The sequence below is a fragment of the Garra rufa genome, chromosome 2 (genome assembly GCF_049309525.1).
Source record: "Garra rufa chromosome 2, GarRuf1.0, whole genome shotgun sequence".
Classification (NCBI taxonomy): Eukaryota; Metazoa; Chordata; class Actinopteri; order Cypriniformes; family Cyprinidae; genus Garra; species Garra rufa.
Window position 1 is genome coordinate 35807635 of NC_133362.1, and position 17347 is coordinate 35824981.

The 17347-nt window shown below is 36.0% G+C and overlaps 1 protein-coding gene across 1 annotated transcript; it reads right to left on the reverse strand.

Moving 5' to 3' along the window:
* Positions 1–298: 298 nt before the first annotated feature.
* Positions 299–12600, reverse strand: LOC141326414 (eukaryotic translation initiation factor 5-like). The gene is made up of 12 exons (XM_073835163.1): positions 12507–12600; positions 12086–12282; positions 9791–10070; positions 9616–9697; positions 9343–9515; positions 8339–8450; positions 4470–4597; positions 4226–4387; positions 2393–2554; positions 1732–1896; positions 1504–1644; positions 299–1062 (listed from the first exon to the last, which is right to left on the reverse strand). The coding sequence occupies exons 3-12, from the start codon at positions 9860–9862 to the stop codon at positions 967–969; spliced, it is 1293 nt and encodes a 430-aa protein (XP_073691264.1). The 5' UTR covers positions 9863–10070; positions 12086–12282; positions 12507–12600; the 3' UTR covers positions 299–966.
* Between the last annotated feature and the right edge of the window lie 4747 nt (positions 12601–17347).

Below are 17347 nucleotides of genomic sequence, written 5' to 3' on the forward strand. Positions count from 1 at the left end.
TTTTATTTTGAATGCAATTAATTGCGATTAATCAATTTGACAGCACTAATACAAATGTTATCTACAGATATGTGCATGGCGAGATGAAGTGCACACAAATTGTGCCAGTTATGTACTTGCAGTTTTATAAATATAATAAAATTTGCATGTTGCATGATAGGTGTATTGCAGAGAAGCACAACTATTGCACAATATTAAAATAATGGTAAAATAGCATTACAATTCTCTTAATTAAACTTTATTATACAAAATAAAATTTCCATCATATCACGCCAGATAAATGCACCACTCACTTAGCTCACTATTATTTTCATTTATTGATTCTCCATACATATGCATATGCTTACGACATGTTAAATGCCAAAAGTCATGATCAAAGATGGAAGGGCTTGTACAATGGTAGACCTCAAGAGTTTACAGATGAATCATCAGTTAGATGTTCTGGTGTATGTGTGCCATCTAGTGGCTATTTTAGGTTTGACAAAATAAAGAGTGATGAAATCAAGTAATGCCACCACAATGAACAGATTCATATAGTTCACCATCATTCCTGTTTATTTCATGTATTCTGTTACAATACAAGTTACAACTTTATTTAGTTAAGAAAACAAAATCATCAATATAATGTACAGCAAAAACCTTTATTTTGTGATTTCAAGAAAAAAAAAAAAAAAAAGATTCAGATGTGCAGTATAAGCAAACCCATGATTCAAAGTCAAGCTCACAATACAACAAAATTGCCCAATACAAGACAATAAAGCTCAAAAGTTCTTAATACATCAGCAGCAAGTCAATGAAAGAGCTATATTAAAACCATTCTTGTAAATCAAACAGAACTAAGGAGAAAGTGGGACAAAACAAGACTGGGGCTAAACAGGAGGCCACTGTGATCCATTTCATCAAGAGGAACAGGAAGTAAGCAAGGTTGGTTCCAAGATGGCAGCTGCTGTTTCACGTGTCATTTCTTCAAATGGCATCGATATCAAGATCGTCCTCCTCTTCTGCTTTCTCAGGCTGAACGGTCTCCACCTTCAGCTCTCGGGCAGAGGAAGAGTACACAACCTGAACAGTTCGAATGAGAACAATAAAGAATCAGAATATCACAAGCCTGCACAACCGTCACTAATTCTAGCCCAGAGAAGACTAATGTAATTACACTAATTACAGTCCCAGGGCTCCTGCTGACAGTTAAAATATAAAGCTGTTTCTCTAATTAACTACTACATTACCCTGTGTGTGGTGTCTAAGATTTAGTTTGTGCATGCAAAATTTAAAAAAGGGTATATTTTTATCACTTTTCTTCTTTCTCCTTCCTTGTGTCGATACAATAGCTACACTACAGTACACTGTGAAGAAAAGGCTGAGGCCTAAGAAACTGCTAATCCTTTCTGTGATTAAAATCAAGCAGCTATAGCTGGATAAAAAGACTTGGTCCAATTATCTCATGAATAATTTGAGCTAATCCAAAAGTTTTCCAACTGTAAAAAGTGTGTAAGAAATTACCTCAACATTTTCATCATCTTCCTCCTCCTCTGCTTCACTCCCCTCACTCTCCTCTTCTGCCTCCTTCAGCCATTTGACAAAGGGAGCTGCCTTGGCATGGATCTCCTTGGCCAGCTCCTTGGAAACATATTTCTTGGATACCTTAAAACACAACAAAAAGGTAAATTATTCAAGATTTAATGATGTTATAAAACGCTCTATTAAGCCAAACGATGAGTAGGGTTTTACCTTCTCTGCCCAAGTGAGGATGACATCCTCCTCCAGTAGGTCAGCATCATAGAAGTCTTTGAGAATGACGGCCACTCGTGGCAGCAGCTGACTTTGATGAAGCTTCACCAGACACTCGAAGCCTCCCAGAAGATACTTCTGAGCTTTCTTATCATTGTGGCAGAACTATAACAAAAGGAGGATTTGGCACTTTCAGTAGTGATTATATAAAACTATGTATATTTATGAATCAAAAGCACCTTCAACTTTATTTCTCTAAGCAGTGGTAGATATCAAAGCTGCTCATTTATAGTCAAGACTATATTTAGCATGGCTTTACACTAGCATCATAGCTTGTCAGCAGGTCTCAGTGTCCTGCTATAAATACTCGCCTATCACTACACCCACATGGAAAATTTTATTTATATTCTCAATACTGATTTTGAGGCAAAATCTGCTGATTTCTGGGTGTTAAATGTATCATATGCAGCTGAGCATGCTGTACTTAGTTTAGGGCACAATTAAATTAGCCAGAATATGTAATACATTAACACAAGTGATGGGGGTGTTCCAATTGTGTGGAAATCTGCATAATATCTCACATAGTTCTGTACATGCAGATCCTGAGTGGGCCGGCCTATCACGTTTAAAATTAAAACTGGTGTTTTTTTTAAACACGTACCCGCAGGAAGTGACGTTTGAATTTCTTGATCTGGTCTCTGATGTTCTCGTCAAAAAGCAGCTCGCTCAAGATAAGTGGCCCCATGGCTCTCACGTCCAGCCTTTCTGCTTCAGCCAGAATCTCCTTATCAGCAGAGTCTATTGCTCCACTTTCTTTCCTTTGCTGAAAAGAAATAAAGAACTTTTTTTATTTGGCGGAAGCAGCACTTCATTCAATTGATCAAAGGTGACAGTAAAGACACAAAATTTGACAAAAAACAAGGTTCGTACAGATGCTATAAAATAAAATAAAAATTAATTAATTAGAAAAGACTTGAAGCACTTCTTTTTTGATTCTTAAGAACAATCAAATCAAAGATCTCACTTATCAAACAAGGTTTTCTCTTTCAAATTCTAAAGATAAATAGACAATATGCTAATAAAAAATAAAATAAAAAAAAAAGGCAAAAATGAAAGGAAAACATGTGCAAAGTATCAAAACTAAAGTATTTCAAAGTTTTCAGTAGTCAACATTTGAAGTGGATCAAAACCTTTCATCAAAGTTGTCCTAAAACCAAAACAATGCCAGTTTTTGTCTTAGGACAACTTTGATTAACTTTTTTGATCCACTTCAAATGTTGACTACTGTAATACACTTTTACTATAGTAAAACCACGGTTAATTTTCTTGAGATTTGTATGTGTATACTTTCTTTTTTCTTTGTTTTGTATCTTAAAGTTCTGATCTGAAACAAATGATTCGCCATGTGCTCCAAAGTCCCGAACTAAATCAAATGATTCATGAGCCGACACCGAAGTCCCGATCTGAATAAAATGATTCATGATCTGGGCTCAAAAGTTCTGATTTAAAGTAAAAGTTTTGCGAATTATCATTTCAGATCAGGACTTGGAGCACGGATTGTGAATCATTTGACCTAGATCGCAACTTCACAAATCATTTAATTTAATCATTTGATTTAAATTACTCAATTTGTGCATAATTCACAAACCCATTCCTATCTAAATCAAATGATATGCAACATGCTCTCTGAAGTCCTGATCTAAATCAAATATTTCGTGATTTGAAGTCCTGGTCTGAAACAAATGACTCAAGCTGCTAAACAGTGAACCATTTAGCGACTTGATGGTTTGACTGATTCGGAGTCACTACATGCTTAAAATCATTACAAGCGATGTCGAAATTCAAAAATTAACAGCTCTTTTAATTTCATCTATTTTTTGCTAGCGAATTGCTTGAAATTAATTATCAAAAAGTCACAAGTTTGAATCAATCAGAGCGGTTCCAGTGTAACCAACTCAATTGATTTTAGTTAACTTTTCCACTTTTCACGCTTCAGCCATGTTTACACCCCATTGTCATTACTACTACTGGCTTATCTTGCTAGTTTTATGACATTAGCTAAAATAGGTGAAAAAGGTATCATGTTTTGAATTGCACGAATTTTGCATGAAAATATGTGTGCTTATTGACAAAAATCAACACTTATTTCACAGATAAATTGTCTTTTTAATAATTCAACCACATCTCAAGTCCCTCCTTCTCAGAAATATTGCTATTTGCAAGGGTTTTTCAGGCCTTAAATTTCAAAGTCAATTTCAAGCACCTTGTATAAACCCTGAAAAGATTTCTACTTCAAATAAATCCTGTTCTTTTGAGGCTCTCTATTCATCCATCTATCCAGCTTTTTATATAAATTATCAGTTTCTCTGTTTTATCATTGACAAATATTTCTTAAGCAGCAAATCAGCATATCAGAATGATTTCTGAAGAATCATGTGACACTGAAGACTGGAGTAATGATGTGGAAGATTACAGGAATAAACTAAATATTTACTTTGACAAAGTTGTAGAACATGTTGACCCTCTCCTCCAGGGTTTTCTCCAGGTCTTCACTGAGGGTCAGATTCTTGGCATGATCACTGATCTCCTCCATACGCCGACGCTGGGCCTCCTCTGTGGTTTCCTCTGCCCAGTCATCGTCGTCTTCCTCACCATCCTACACATTAACATACACTTTCATATACTAGCTACAAATTCTATTAAAATGATATGTATAGTTATTCACAGGTATATCTTACCACAGCATCTGGTGCATCTATGTCATTATGGTTCCCAGCCTCACCACTTCCTGAGCCATTCTCCTTATCCTTCTTTCTGTTTTTCTTCTCTTTCTCCTTCTTTTCTTTCACACAACTGCTATCAGTCTCTGCATTTCAAACAGGTTTGCAATTAATGGGGGTTGTAAAGCTTGTATGCAATACTAACAGCAGAAATGTAAAAAGCAAACAGTACTAATCCTAGTGCTGGGCGATATGGAAAAATCATATATCACGATATACCACACTAAAGTACGTTTTCAGTTATTCTCTGAAAAGTTTGACAAAAATGTCATTGCATACTTTTTTTTTGCAACTTTATTTTGAAGTGACATTTAACTGAACTGTCACAAATGAGAAAAATACATTTTAGTGCAGCAATATAAATGTATCAAAAGACAACAGATGTGGTGGAGGTAGAGCTACAGTAGCCTTCACATTTATCCACATCATAGTTATTTAAATAGTATTATCAAAATACACAATTTTTTTTTATTTATTTAAAGTGCACAACCATTTCAAGTTTCTGAGCAGAAAAGCACTCAATCATAAAAAATAAACAAAACATTTTTCAACCTTGAAGTGCAAAGTTTGCAAACCAAAATAAAGTATCAAAAGTAAATATCATAGTTGAACATAACACTGTTTAAGGCATTAGCCATGAATAAAAGTGCAAACATAAAAGGCTACTTTGTAAAAGTAGAAAAAATGTCTCTGTCAAATTTATAGGTTGAGTGCGAGGCAGACAAGTTGGTCAACTGTGTTTGGCTTAAGACATGACCTCTTACATGTGATGATGTTCCCACTCGCAGTCTCGCACTGAAGGCCCTTTCAGATGAAGAACTAGTAACGGGAATGCATAAGTACTTCTTGGTACTACTTATAGTACTAGACACAATTTTCTATGAAATCTATTAAATATTTACCTTCTGAATGTTGAACGTTATTACCTGTTGAATAAATGCTGACACGGGACAGAATGCCTGATTTCCAACACGTTGAACTGACCAATGCCATTGTAACATTTCAATAGGCTACTTTTAAACGCATATAGCTCAGTAATGTCAGCTTTATGTATTTTCTGAGAGGGGGGTGGGATTTTTTTTGGGAAAGTCGGGGGAGAGACACACATTTCGATTAGACTGGATAAACATGCAGCATCTGAATTGTTAGGAAAATGATATTCCTAATAAATGTCTCGAATATTTTGATTATGTCCAATGCTTCTCTTTCTTTTTGGAATTATTAGACACATTTCACTGTGTCTTTTCAAACGCCTAGGTCGGTTTAATTTCCTTAATTATACAATTTCTAGCACTATTTTTAAAAGTTTATTCAAGCAATAATATATAAATTATCTCATGTATATGCTTGTTTAAAACCAGGGATTAAAAACAAATTCCAAGTAAAAACAGAATTTTTTCTTTACATTTCCAGACAGCGAAATGAACGAAATTAAACATTACTTAATAAATCCAAGCCACTATAAATTCTTTATTCGTTTGATAAAACTATTATAGCTATACAATTAATATATATAAAATATTATTTTGTCATATTCGTGATTCTTGAATTTACAGTATATATGGAAACTTTGTTTTGAAGTGCATTCGTTATGTGTATAAGAAAATTCGTTAACCTAGTCTAATAAGTTGATTTAATATTCTTGACAATTTTTAAGAAGTTAAAAGTTAAGAAAAAAGGAATTAGCTTGTAGTCTATATATATTTAAGGCTATAGGCTAATCTTTTTCTTAACTTTTATTACACTGTAGATCGAAATAAAATAATTCTTGATCATATTTAACATCAGAGAATCCCTGAAAACGAAACTATTTAAATCTGTATAAAGGAAAGACAAAATAAATTACAAGAACAATCTGTATTTTCTTGTAATCAAGAACATTTCTTTTGATAAAATTACCTAATTAATGCCGAATGATCTCCACCGCATAGCCGCATATAATCGCTGGTGTCAGTCGCAAAAATTAAACATGCGGATCAGGAAGCAGGTCGGGTACAATATTTTTGCGGTCCGAGTTGTGGGCGGGTTAGTTGAAAACGTCGGTCGGGTTCGGGTTGTTTATCCATTGACCCGCGCATCACTGATAGCTAGCTTGATAGAGATGGATCACTCAAATCAGAAAGAATGTAAAGGCTATGATGACAGCAATAGACATTAGACGGTGTTGACGGTGTTACCGGTTTTAAGACGCAACACCGGTGACATCACTTTTCCACCGTGACACTGTCCCCACATTTTTTTTTAAGTATTCGTTTTTTTCTTAAATATTTATTTGAATTAAATGGAAAATATACTTCTAAATAATTTACTTAAGAAGAGAGCATGCACTATAATTAACAACTGAACATAGCTACAATGTGTCATATTTCATTTATCACGTGAGGAGAACGAGAGGAGTCGAATTTACAGAAAGAGAATGGTGGACAATTTAGTGTCAAAACGCAATGCAAAAGCACGTGTTTGGGAATATTTTGGGTTCAAACCAAATGCAAAAAGGGAACCTGAAAACGTTAATGAGGCAATCTGCAAACTTTGCCTGACAAAGGTGGCAGCATCTGGAGGAAACACAACTAATTTATACACGCACCTTTAAGCGCGCCCCGACTGCTGACTTGTCATTTTTGTAGCCTAATGTCATTTTGGAAGTTTTTCTTTCATATTCGTTTCTTGTTCATTCGTTTAATCTTATTTCAACTTGTGCAATTTATTTATTTATCTTTCTATTTTATTTTCTTATTCGTTTCAAAAACATTCTAACATAGGTTACGTAATAAACGTTCTATGGTTGTTATTTGTTTGGTTCCAACTTCCAGTTTTTTCAGCCTGTAGCATTGTTGTGTTTTTTTTCCGTTATGTTAATAAAAGTTCTGTGTTTAACATCGGTGATTTTCTTTTTTTGTAGTTTCGTTGTCGTCCATTCAAACAATTGACGCCGAATTGCCAATTCCCGCAAAACTGAAAGTGAAAGTATAATACGCACGCATTTATAAGCTATTTAAAAGCAGAAAAAAAGAGGAAGCCCTTCTAGATACTGAATATTTTTAGGTGACAGCATGATTTAAACAGGTACAATACCAATCCACATGCAGTCGCTCTGTTAATACATTAAAACAAATGTAATGGTATCCGATTTCGAATGAGCAGAAATCTGTAAGAAATGCAGCGATCCATAGGTAAAATAACTGACGAAAATGTATTTTTATTTTCATTACAAACTTTGCACTGCATAAAGCAGCAGTTATACTCTTTTAATGCTGACAATGTTATTAGCTTGGCATGTGGTAGGAACAAAGTTTGCACACTAGTGTTTCAAACTCTCCTGTTATTTTATTTTAGTATTTTTTTTTTTTTTAATATGTGTTATGAACAGGACTGTTATATTTCAAACATTACTTCTGAATTTTTTGACGCGGAGCGAATGTGGAGCGGTGTTTCTGATATCAGTGAGCGAGGAGTGGAGCGGGAAATTGTGAACCCGGAGCGGAGCGATTATTAAATGCACAGAGCGCGGAGGGGAAATTGTTGCCGCTCCACTCCGCTCACATACTCTGTAGAGTATGCATTGCATAGCGACAAGACATTATCATACATTTGTCATAGCCTATTTAATGCAATATTTTCTTTAGTAATTGATAAAATTAGGTTAGAAAGGATAGAAGAGAAATAGGACGATCGACACTTTTCTATCGTCCCCACGATATATATCGTCATATCGCCCAGCACTAATCTATTTCCAACAAACACGAGGCATAAAGCTAATCCTAAATATACTGAATAACAGTAGTAGTGCATTTCAACAGCCCATAGTAGAACACAACTAAACTCACCAGGTGGGTTTTTGAGGATAAATGTGCAGAGTTTGTGGCGAGTGTCCAGCATTCCCCGGTTACCACAAGCCTTGCAAGCGCTTCCAATGGTCTGCTTCTTTGGGTTAACATGCTGAGAGACAAAGAAACTTACTGAACAACAGATACTATAAGGAACATTTTTGAAAATGAAACAACTTCTGAATTGTTCCACCTAAGTTTTCACTTTTAATAAAATCATTGAGGATCGAATTGCATTTTAAATACCAGCTAAAAAAACATGAAACCATGACAAATTTGCTATTACAGAGAATTACAATGATTTATTCAAAATGAAGTGTTTACTTGAATTATAAGATGGATCAGAAGTACTTTTCTTCAAAGTATCTTCACAAAAATACATATAAATAGCTTTCACACCCAGAAATTAAACTGTAATTAGTGCCAATTAAGCTAAACACAGGATCAATAAAATAATTTTATCGCTTCTATATTTAGCAGACATTACGGACTTTGTGCTCTGAATTGTGAACCGTGGTTGGTATTGTTAAATTAAAACTACTAAACTGCTTTTGTGAAATTGAAAAAAAAAAAAAGTAATAAAATGAATAAATAAAGGGAAAAATTTATAACAAATTAGACGAGTTGCTTTGGCACTAACTAAAATAAAAATGTTTTACGTACAAAAATTACTAAAAAAAAATCAAATAATAAAGCTAAAGAGAAAAGAAAATATATAAAAATAATTAGCAGACAGCCACTAAAAGTTCAATTAAAATGAAAACTGAAAATAAATAAAAAGTATATAAATAATATTAAAATGGCACTGAATACCAATGCTTTCACAACCATGACTATTTTGTCACCACAAACATCACATGGCAACTGACCTTGTACTTGCACCACAAAATCAAGTTTAAATACCGCTCAAAATGTTCTCTAAACACTGCCTGACCGACTGGAAAACACAGAGTAAACACAATCTTTATTATTTATTCAGCAAGCGACCCAGATAGTCAACTTACCAGGTCAGTCTCAGGATTGTCACACTCGGAGCACAGCACAAACTTGCGGATGAATCCATCCAGCATGTCCTGCAGTTTGTTGGCTTCATGGGATCCGTTTACGATGTAGCGGTCATTCTTAGCATCAAACTGAGTCTGAGCCCCCAACTCACAGCCAAAATACTTAGTTGGATCTAAAGAACCAGCAAATGGAAGAATATAATCACCATTCAATCTAAAACAATACTGATAGAATAACAGCTATGATATAACCAATTATAAACATAGACTTACAGGTTGGAGGCCTATTCAGTGCCTTGGCAACATCAACCATGTTGACAATGACCGTCTTGATTCCATTCCCTTTGCCTTCCACCTGCAATTAACAGTGGAACTTTTGTTATCAGCAACATTAAAATTTTTACTGTACACAGAAATAAAAAATACAGCATTTAAATCTCACGGGTACCTTGGCAATCAGACGGGGCATCTTGTAGCGGTAGAACTGGTCCGACACATTGCGGTTGACGTTGACAGACATTTTGAGTGATCTGAGGCACTATCAGCAAGATAAAAGGATCTTGAATGGGATTTTTTGGGTATCTTCTGTCTGGAGAAGAGGGGATGACATAAACAACTGCAAGTGTGCTCGGTCTCTGACATGAAAAAGATCTTGCCACAGTGGCTGCAAACTCCTCGCTCGTGGACTAGGTTTCCCCCGCTCGCGTTCCAACAGCTGCGCAACAGCTCTGAAAACAAAGGGAAACATGCTGTATTATACAACAGTTCATCCCAATCCACTTTGTATCTACGCATCTAAGGACATTCAATGAATTAAATCAATCACCGAAATTATACCGTTGAAGGGAAAATGTGACCCTGGAGCACAAAACTAATCTTAAGTAGCACGGGTATATTTGTAGCAATAGGCAAAAATACATTGTATGGGTCGAAATGACTGATTTTACTTTATGCCAAAAATCATTAGAATGTTAAGTAAAGATCATGTTCCATTAAGATATTTTGTACATTTTTTCTACCATAATTATATCAAAACTTAGTTATGGAGTAGTAATATGCATTGCTAAGAACTTCATTTGGACAACTTTAAAGCCGATTTTCTCAAGATTTAGATTTTTTGCACCATTCCAGATTTTCAAATAGTTGTATCTCAGCCAAATATTGTCCTATCGTAACAAACCATACATCAACGCATACATCAAAGCTTATTTATTCAGTGGTTTATCACATCAGTGGTTTAACCACAATTTTATAAAGCTATGAGAATACTTTTTGTCCATAAAAATAAATTAAAATAACAACTTTATGCAACAATTCTTCTCTGGTGCCTTTTTAGAGAGTACCACGACGCAAAGACATAAAAGTATGTTTGAACCACCTATTGTCACATGGATTAGTTTGTCGATGTTCTTGGTACCTTTCTGGGCTGCGTTTCCCAAAAGCATCGTAAGCTTAAGTACATCGTAGACCCATTGAAACCAATGGAGCTACGATCAACTTAAGCTTACGATGCTTTTGGGAAACGCAGCCCAGGACAGTGAACGTGGAAGGACCTTTGCTGTCAATGGAGGATCATAAAGCTCTTGAATTTCATCTAAAATATTTTAATTTGTGCCTCGAAGATGAACGAAGGTCTTACGGGTTTGTAACGACATGAGGGTGCCCCTTTAAGTAGATGTAAGTCATTACAGTTGTCAAATATTAAATGTTTAGCTAAATAGCCCGGTCTGACTAAGGAACAAAAGCCAAAACTTTGGACTTTCCTAACAACAAACAGAACAGTGTATAATGGAGTAAAGCATAAAGAACATTAAATTTAAGGGACAAACTAGCCATATCTGACAGCTAGGTGGACTTGTTCCTCTCAATATCTTTTATGGTTGTATCAGCCACTAATACTTAACTACTTAAGATAAGAAAAATTCCACAAATATTTTTAACATTCTCTCTGCTATCTGTTAGGGCAAACAAACGTCTGGTCGTGAAATGTGAAATAAAAAAAGGCTACAATCGTGTAGCAGAGGCCTTGATCAAGACCCCAGTTACGCACGTCATCGACTGCGTCAGCAGGTTCAAGTATGACTCAAGCCAAATGAACACGTGGTGAGTAATATATTCAAGAGCCGAGAATTACGTGACAGAACAAGCTTTCCAATACCAAACAAATGTAAGATTATATTCTCGTTGCATTAAGCGCGTGCCCAGCGTTTGGTCGAATTGAAAGTATGTCAATCGAGTTATTTACCGAAACCTTCAAGGGAATTGGAAATGTTCAAGAATACGTCACTGTATTGTAAAGATGTTTTATTAATCGCTTAGAAATTATATCCATGTAATCTACAGAAATCAAGTCACTAGTATAGCACCCAAGGTCGAGCTCAACCCAATCCGCTATTTTTACATCGAAATAAACACGACGAATAACGACGACAGCCCTTATGATACCCTGAATGATTAAAACACAGCCCAACTTTACGTATATTTGTTTTAACAAACCTCAAATTCGTAAAGTTGTGTGATCGTCGCGGTGGTGCAGAGTGCGTCACGGTTAGCGCGCAGCGGAGTGCGCAAAAGCACTGTGACGCCATTTTGTTCCCCTCCGTCAAGCTAGTTCACACCCATTAGCTAGTTATAAAAGCCTCCTAAACACTCATTTTCAAGTCTTAGTTCGCCAAAACGCATTTGCAAACTTGTAATAGATATTGACAAATCGGTTTATGCAAATGCCCGTTCGGATACTCACCGTTTTCGTAAAATAAAGACATAAACACAACGCTAGTCGTCCACCGACGCAGTGAAGGGTTGACAGTGGAGAGCCTGGAGATGTTGGGTCGTGATCCAAAGAATGTAACACGACACAACGGTAAAGACAGATTAGACCTGGGAAGTGCTGAGCGATGCAGCCGATCAGTCGAGGGATATCCGATCTCCGGAGAGAAGCTGGATTAGAAAAAGAGAGCAAGATTTGTCAAATGTAATTTGGCAGCACACTTGCTATGATACTTATTAGGCTAAGCAGCTCTTCGGTTCGCCATGATAAGAAAACAAGCGGTTTTTCAAACGACTGCTTTGACATTTGTTAGACTTAAACATTACATATATATCTTAGCACTGTTAATTTACCATCAGGTAGTGTTTTAATATTGCTTTAGGTCACGTCTTACCTTTCCAGAACCTTCCTTGCTCCACGCAATGGTAGAATGAGTTGTTAGCGCTGATGATGGGCGTGTACCTCGCGTGGAATCCACATCGCCCCGCCCACCGCGGCCATTCATTGGCTACAGTTACTTCCTGTATTCAATTTCATGACGTTGACTGGCTCTTTTCAACGTCAATCATCACTGTAGCACATAATCACTATTTATTCCATTTCGTTTTACGTATAATGAAACTCATACTGCGTAATGGAGAGTTACAGGTTATGTAATTTAGCCTAGCTGTGGCTTTTTGCATCAAACTAAATGCGATGTTCTCTAAAAGAGAATTTTGAAGAAAGGTAATACAGGGAGTTATTAGATGAAAACAATTAGGTTACCGTGTATGGGGTTATTTTTGTGTCTTTATTATTCAAACAAACATACTGTGTTTGAGAGTAAAACTAATTATTTTGTAATTAAAAAATAAAAGTTTGCAAAAAAAGTCTTCTTAAATCTCAAAAATAAAGAAATTGATAACAAAATTATTTGCAGTGCGTGTAATTTTTTTTACAATCTTTAGTTTTCTTTGTGAACTTCAAACACTTTTCATTGCAAAACCACAAATGTTGCTCTCTTTTCTGCTGTCTTTTTTTTGCGAGTCTAACCTTTTTCTATTGGTCAAAGTGATCGGTTGACCACGCCCACTACGTTTCCCCACCACTGCCGCCGCCGTCAGTCTGAGTCTGACTGACTTTTATCAGCCATGGCGAACAACAACAGGTTGTCTACTGAATAAGATAACTAATTTAACATCATAAACTCAGTGACAAGTGAATTTATGTAGTCTCTCTTCTCATGCTCACCCATTTAAATACTTAACGTTAGCTAAGCCCGGAGAGAGACCGTCTCTAGTTCGGTGATACTGTTTAATAGATTTGATTATACATTATAGCTAACGTTAGCTGCCAGAGCCCCCATTGGAAAGCATCAGGCCAAAATTTTCAGTTTTTATAGAGTATAGCTCCAGTGAAGTCGGGTGTAGGTAATCATTGGTTAAAAATTTACATTTACATTTATTCATTTAGCAGACGCTCTTATCCAAAGCGACTTACAATTGGGAATACAACAAATGATTCATCCTAAGGAGGCAGATCGACATAGGAAGTGCTCAAAAATACCATATGTCAGGCGTTGTTAGATGAGTACGGGCTAGAAAGGGAAGATCAGGAAAGAGAGGAGAAGAAAATTTTTTTTTTTTTTTTTCCAGATAGTCAGATAGTGTCGAAAAAGATGGGTTTTCAGCAGTCGCTTGAAGACAGTAATGGAGTCAGCGTTTCGGATGGGGGTGGGAAGATCATTCCACCAGGCAGGGACATTGAAGGAGAATGTTTTGGAAAGTGATTTCGTGCCTCTCTGTGGTGGTACAATAAGGCGTCTTTCACTAGAGGATCTCAGACTTCTGGAGGGAGTGTAGATGCGTAGTAGTGAATGGAGGTAGGCCGGTGATGAGCCGGTGGCTGTCCTATAGGCCAGCATCAGTGTCTTGAATTTGATGCGTGCTGTAACCGGTAGCCAGTGCAGGGATATGAAGAGAGGTGTGACATGGGCCTTCTTGGGCTCATTGAAGACGAGCCGTGCTGTTGCATTCTGAATCATTTGTAGAGGCCTGATTGTACATGCTGGAAGACCAGCTAAAAGAGCATTGCAATAGTCCAGCCTGGAAATGACCAGGGCCTGGACGAGGAGTTGTGCAGCATGCTCTGTTAGGAAGGGCCTGATCTTTCTGATGTTGTGCAATGCAAACCTGCAGGATCGAGCAGTTTTAGCTATGTGTTCTTTAAAAGTCAATTGGTCATCAAAGATTACACCAAGATTTCTGGCTGAAGTCGATGGGGTAATTGTTGATGAACCTAACTGGATGGAGAAGTCATGTTGTAAAGTTGGAGTGGCGGGAAAGACAAGGAGCTCAGTTTTAGCTAGATTGAGCTGAAGATGGTGTTCCTTCATCCATGCAGAGATATCCGCCAGGCAGCCAGAGAAAAATATATTTTTAGATTAGCGAGCAAGGTCCTGGCAGATCGCTAAGTTGGGTCCTCACAGATGAAAAAATAAAAGGGTGTTTTGGAGCGTCTGATGCCCATATGTATAAACACCACTGATCCTGACAAACTTCTTCAAAACGCGTGAGCATCCACTTAACTGAATATACTGAACTGTGTTCAAGCAGAAATATGTATAGTGAGTAACGTTAGTGCATATACGGTGTGTTTGCGCATCAGTAATAACGGACACCTGTACGGCGTGCGTTACTCCATGTTACGACTCAAGAGGCAGTATTAACATTAAAAGACATGGCATGTGACACACTGAAGCCACTGGCACATGCCACTGCTCAGAGCCAGTGACACTTGAGACATGTGCCGATGGACTGTATCATGGTCACTGCTGCCGCACCTTCCGTGCATCAGATACCATGTCACTTAATGTTGATACCGCTACTGTACGACTCCTGCTGGTGGTCATGGTGGTCTTTACCTTGATTACAATCATCATCTATCAAAACTGTACTAACATGATCTATATTTTAGTTTAAGTTAACCCCCCCCACCTCCAAGGAAAATAATGGCCTGACGCTTTATTACTATTGGGGGCTCTGGCAGCTAACGTTAGCTATACTAGCTAAATCTATTCAGCAGTATCACCGAACTACAGACGGGCTTAGCTAACGTTACGTATGTAAATTGGTGAGCATGAGAAGAGAGACTACATAAGTTCACTTGTCACTGAGTTTAAGATGGTTGTAAACTCAGTAAACAACCTGTTGTTTGCCATGGCTGATAGAAACTCGCTCCTCAGTCAGACTGGCGGCGGTGGCAGTTGCGGCTTGCGGGGAAACGTAGTGGGCGTGGTCACTTCAATCGAGAGTGACCAATAGAAAAAGGTCTTTCATCCTGATAGGTAGAGACCGCCCACTGACACAGCTTTACTCACAAGCAAAACTTTTCAACTCGCGAACAAAAAAAATTAGACTCGCAAAAAAAGACAGCAGAAAAGAGAGCAACATTTGTGGTTTTGCAATGAAAAGTGTTTGAAGTTCACAAAGAAAACTAAAGATTGTAAAAAAATTACACGCACTGCAAATAATTTTGTTATCAATTTCTTTATTTTTGAGATTTAAGAAGACTTTTTTTGCAAACTTTTATTTTTTAATTACAAAATAATTAGTTTTACTCTCAAACACAGTATGTTTGTTTGAATAATAAAGACACAAAAATAACCCCATAACTGTGATCCAAATAGTCTATTTTAAAAAAATATATATATATTTTGAGGTAGAATTAGAATTAATGTTGTCTTAAGATAATGTCACCACACGCAAATCAGACTGACAAAACTATTTAATGCATGAACTAACATTACCTAACAATAAGCAATACATTTGTTATAGTATTTATTCATCTTTGTTAAAGCTAGTTGATAAAAAATACAGATGTTCATCGTTAGTCTATGTTAGCTCAGGCTCAAAACATTAACAGATACAAATTTTGATTTTGATAATGTAGCCTGTTAGTATATGTGACCCTGGAGCACAAAACCAGTCTTAAGTAGCATGGGTACATTTGTAACAATAGCCAAAAATAAATTGTGGGTCAAAATGATTTTGGATATTAGGATATTAAGTAAAGATCAAGTTCCATGAAAATATTTAGTAAATTTCCTGCCATAAATATATCAAAACTTAACTTTTGATTAGTAATATGCATTCCTAAGAACTTCATTCAGACAACTTTAGAGGCGATTTTCTTAATATTTTGATCTTTTTGCACCCTCAGGTTCCAGATTGTCAAATAAAAGTATCTCGGCCAAATATTGTCAAATTGTAACAAACCATACATCATTAGAAAGCTTTTTTCTAAGTGTATAAATTGACCTTTATGACTGTTTTTGTGATCCAGGCTTTACATATGATGGAATCAGCATTAACTAAGATTAGTAAATGCTTTAGAAATTATAAAAAATATCTGTCTTTGATAGTTCATGTAATCTAATGTAGTTAACTACTGTTAACAAATTAAACCTTATTGTAAAGTGTTACTCATATGCAGAGCTGGGTAGTAATTTATTACATGTAATCTGGATTACGTAATCAGATTCCCAAAATTAAGTACTTGTAATTAGATTATATTACATTTTAAAACACTCATAATCAGGCTACAGTTACTTTTGTATTAAGATTACATATTCACACAATAGCATTAATTTATTCACAATATATTAATTCATCCTAATTGCTTTTTTCATCTGTTAAATGTTCTATCAATGTTCACAAAAAGACTAGTCATTAGTCAGGTAGCTACACAGCATTTGACCACTGGATTTACAAAAATATTTCAGGTTTAAGAATTGTTTCACCATTGCATCTACATCAACTACTGAACATGTGAATTGTTATTTGAATTATCACTCAGTGACTATGGAAGGCTTTTGTCTCTCAAACACATTAAAATGATTTATTTATTTTAATTTTACATTACAAAGATTTGATTATTATTATCTTTTCATTAAACTCACAAACCCCCTGCAGTTTCTTTACGAAGCCCAGTTTGGGAAATCTTCATTTAATGTAATGTTTAATGCTCTTCATGTTGTTAATTACAATGAATGGAATATATTTTCTTACTATTTGTATTTTTATATCAGTATGGTTACACTGTAAAATCCAATTGTTTACCTACTTAGATTTACTTAGTTATCTTTACTTAGTTGCTATACTTACTAGGTTGTATTAAGTTACAGCTACTTTCAATGCAAGTAAAACAATTTACTTACTGCTTTGAGTGACGCTTACTTAAAATATTCAAGTAGCC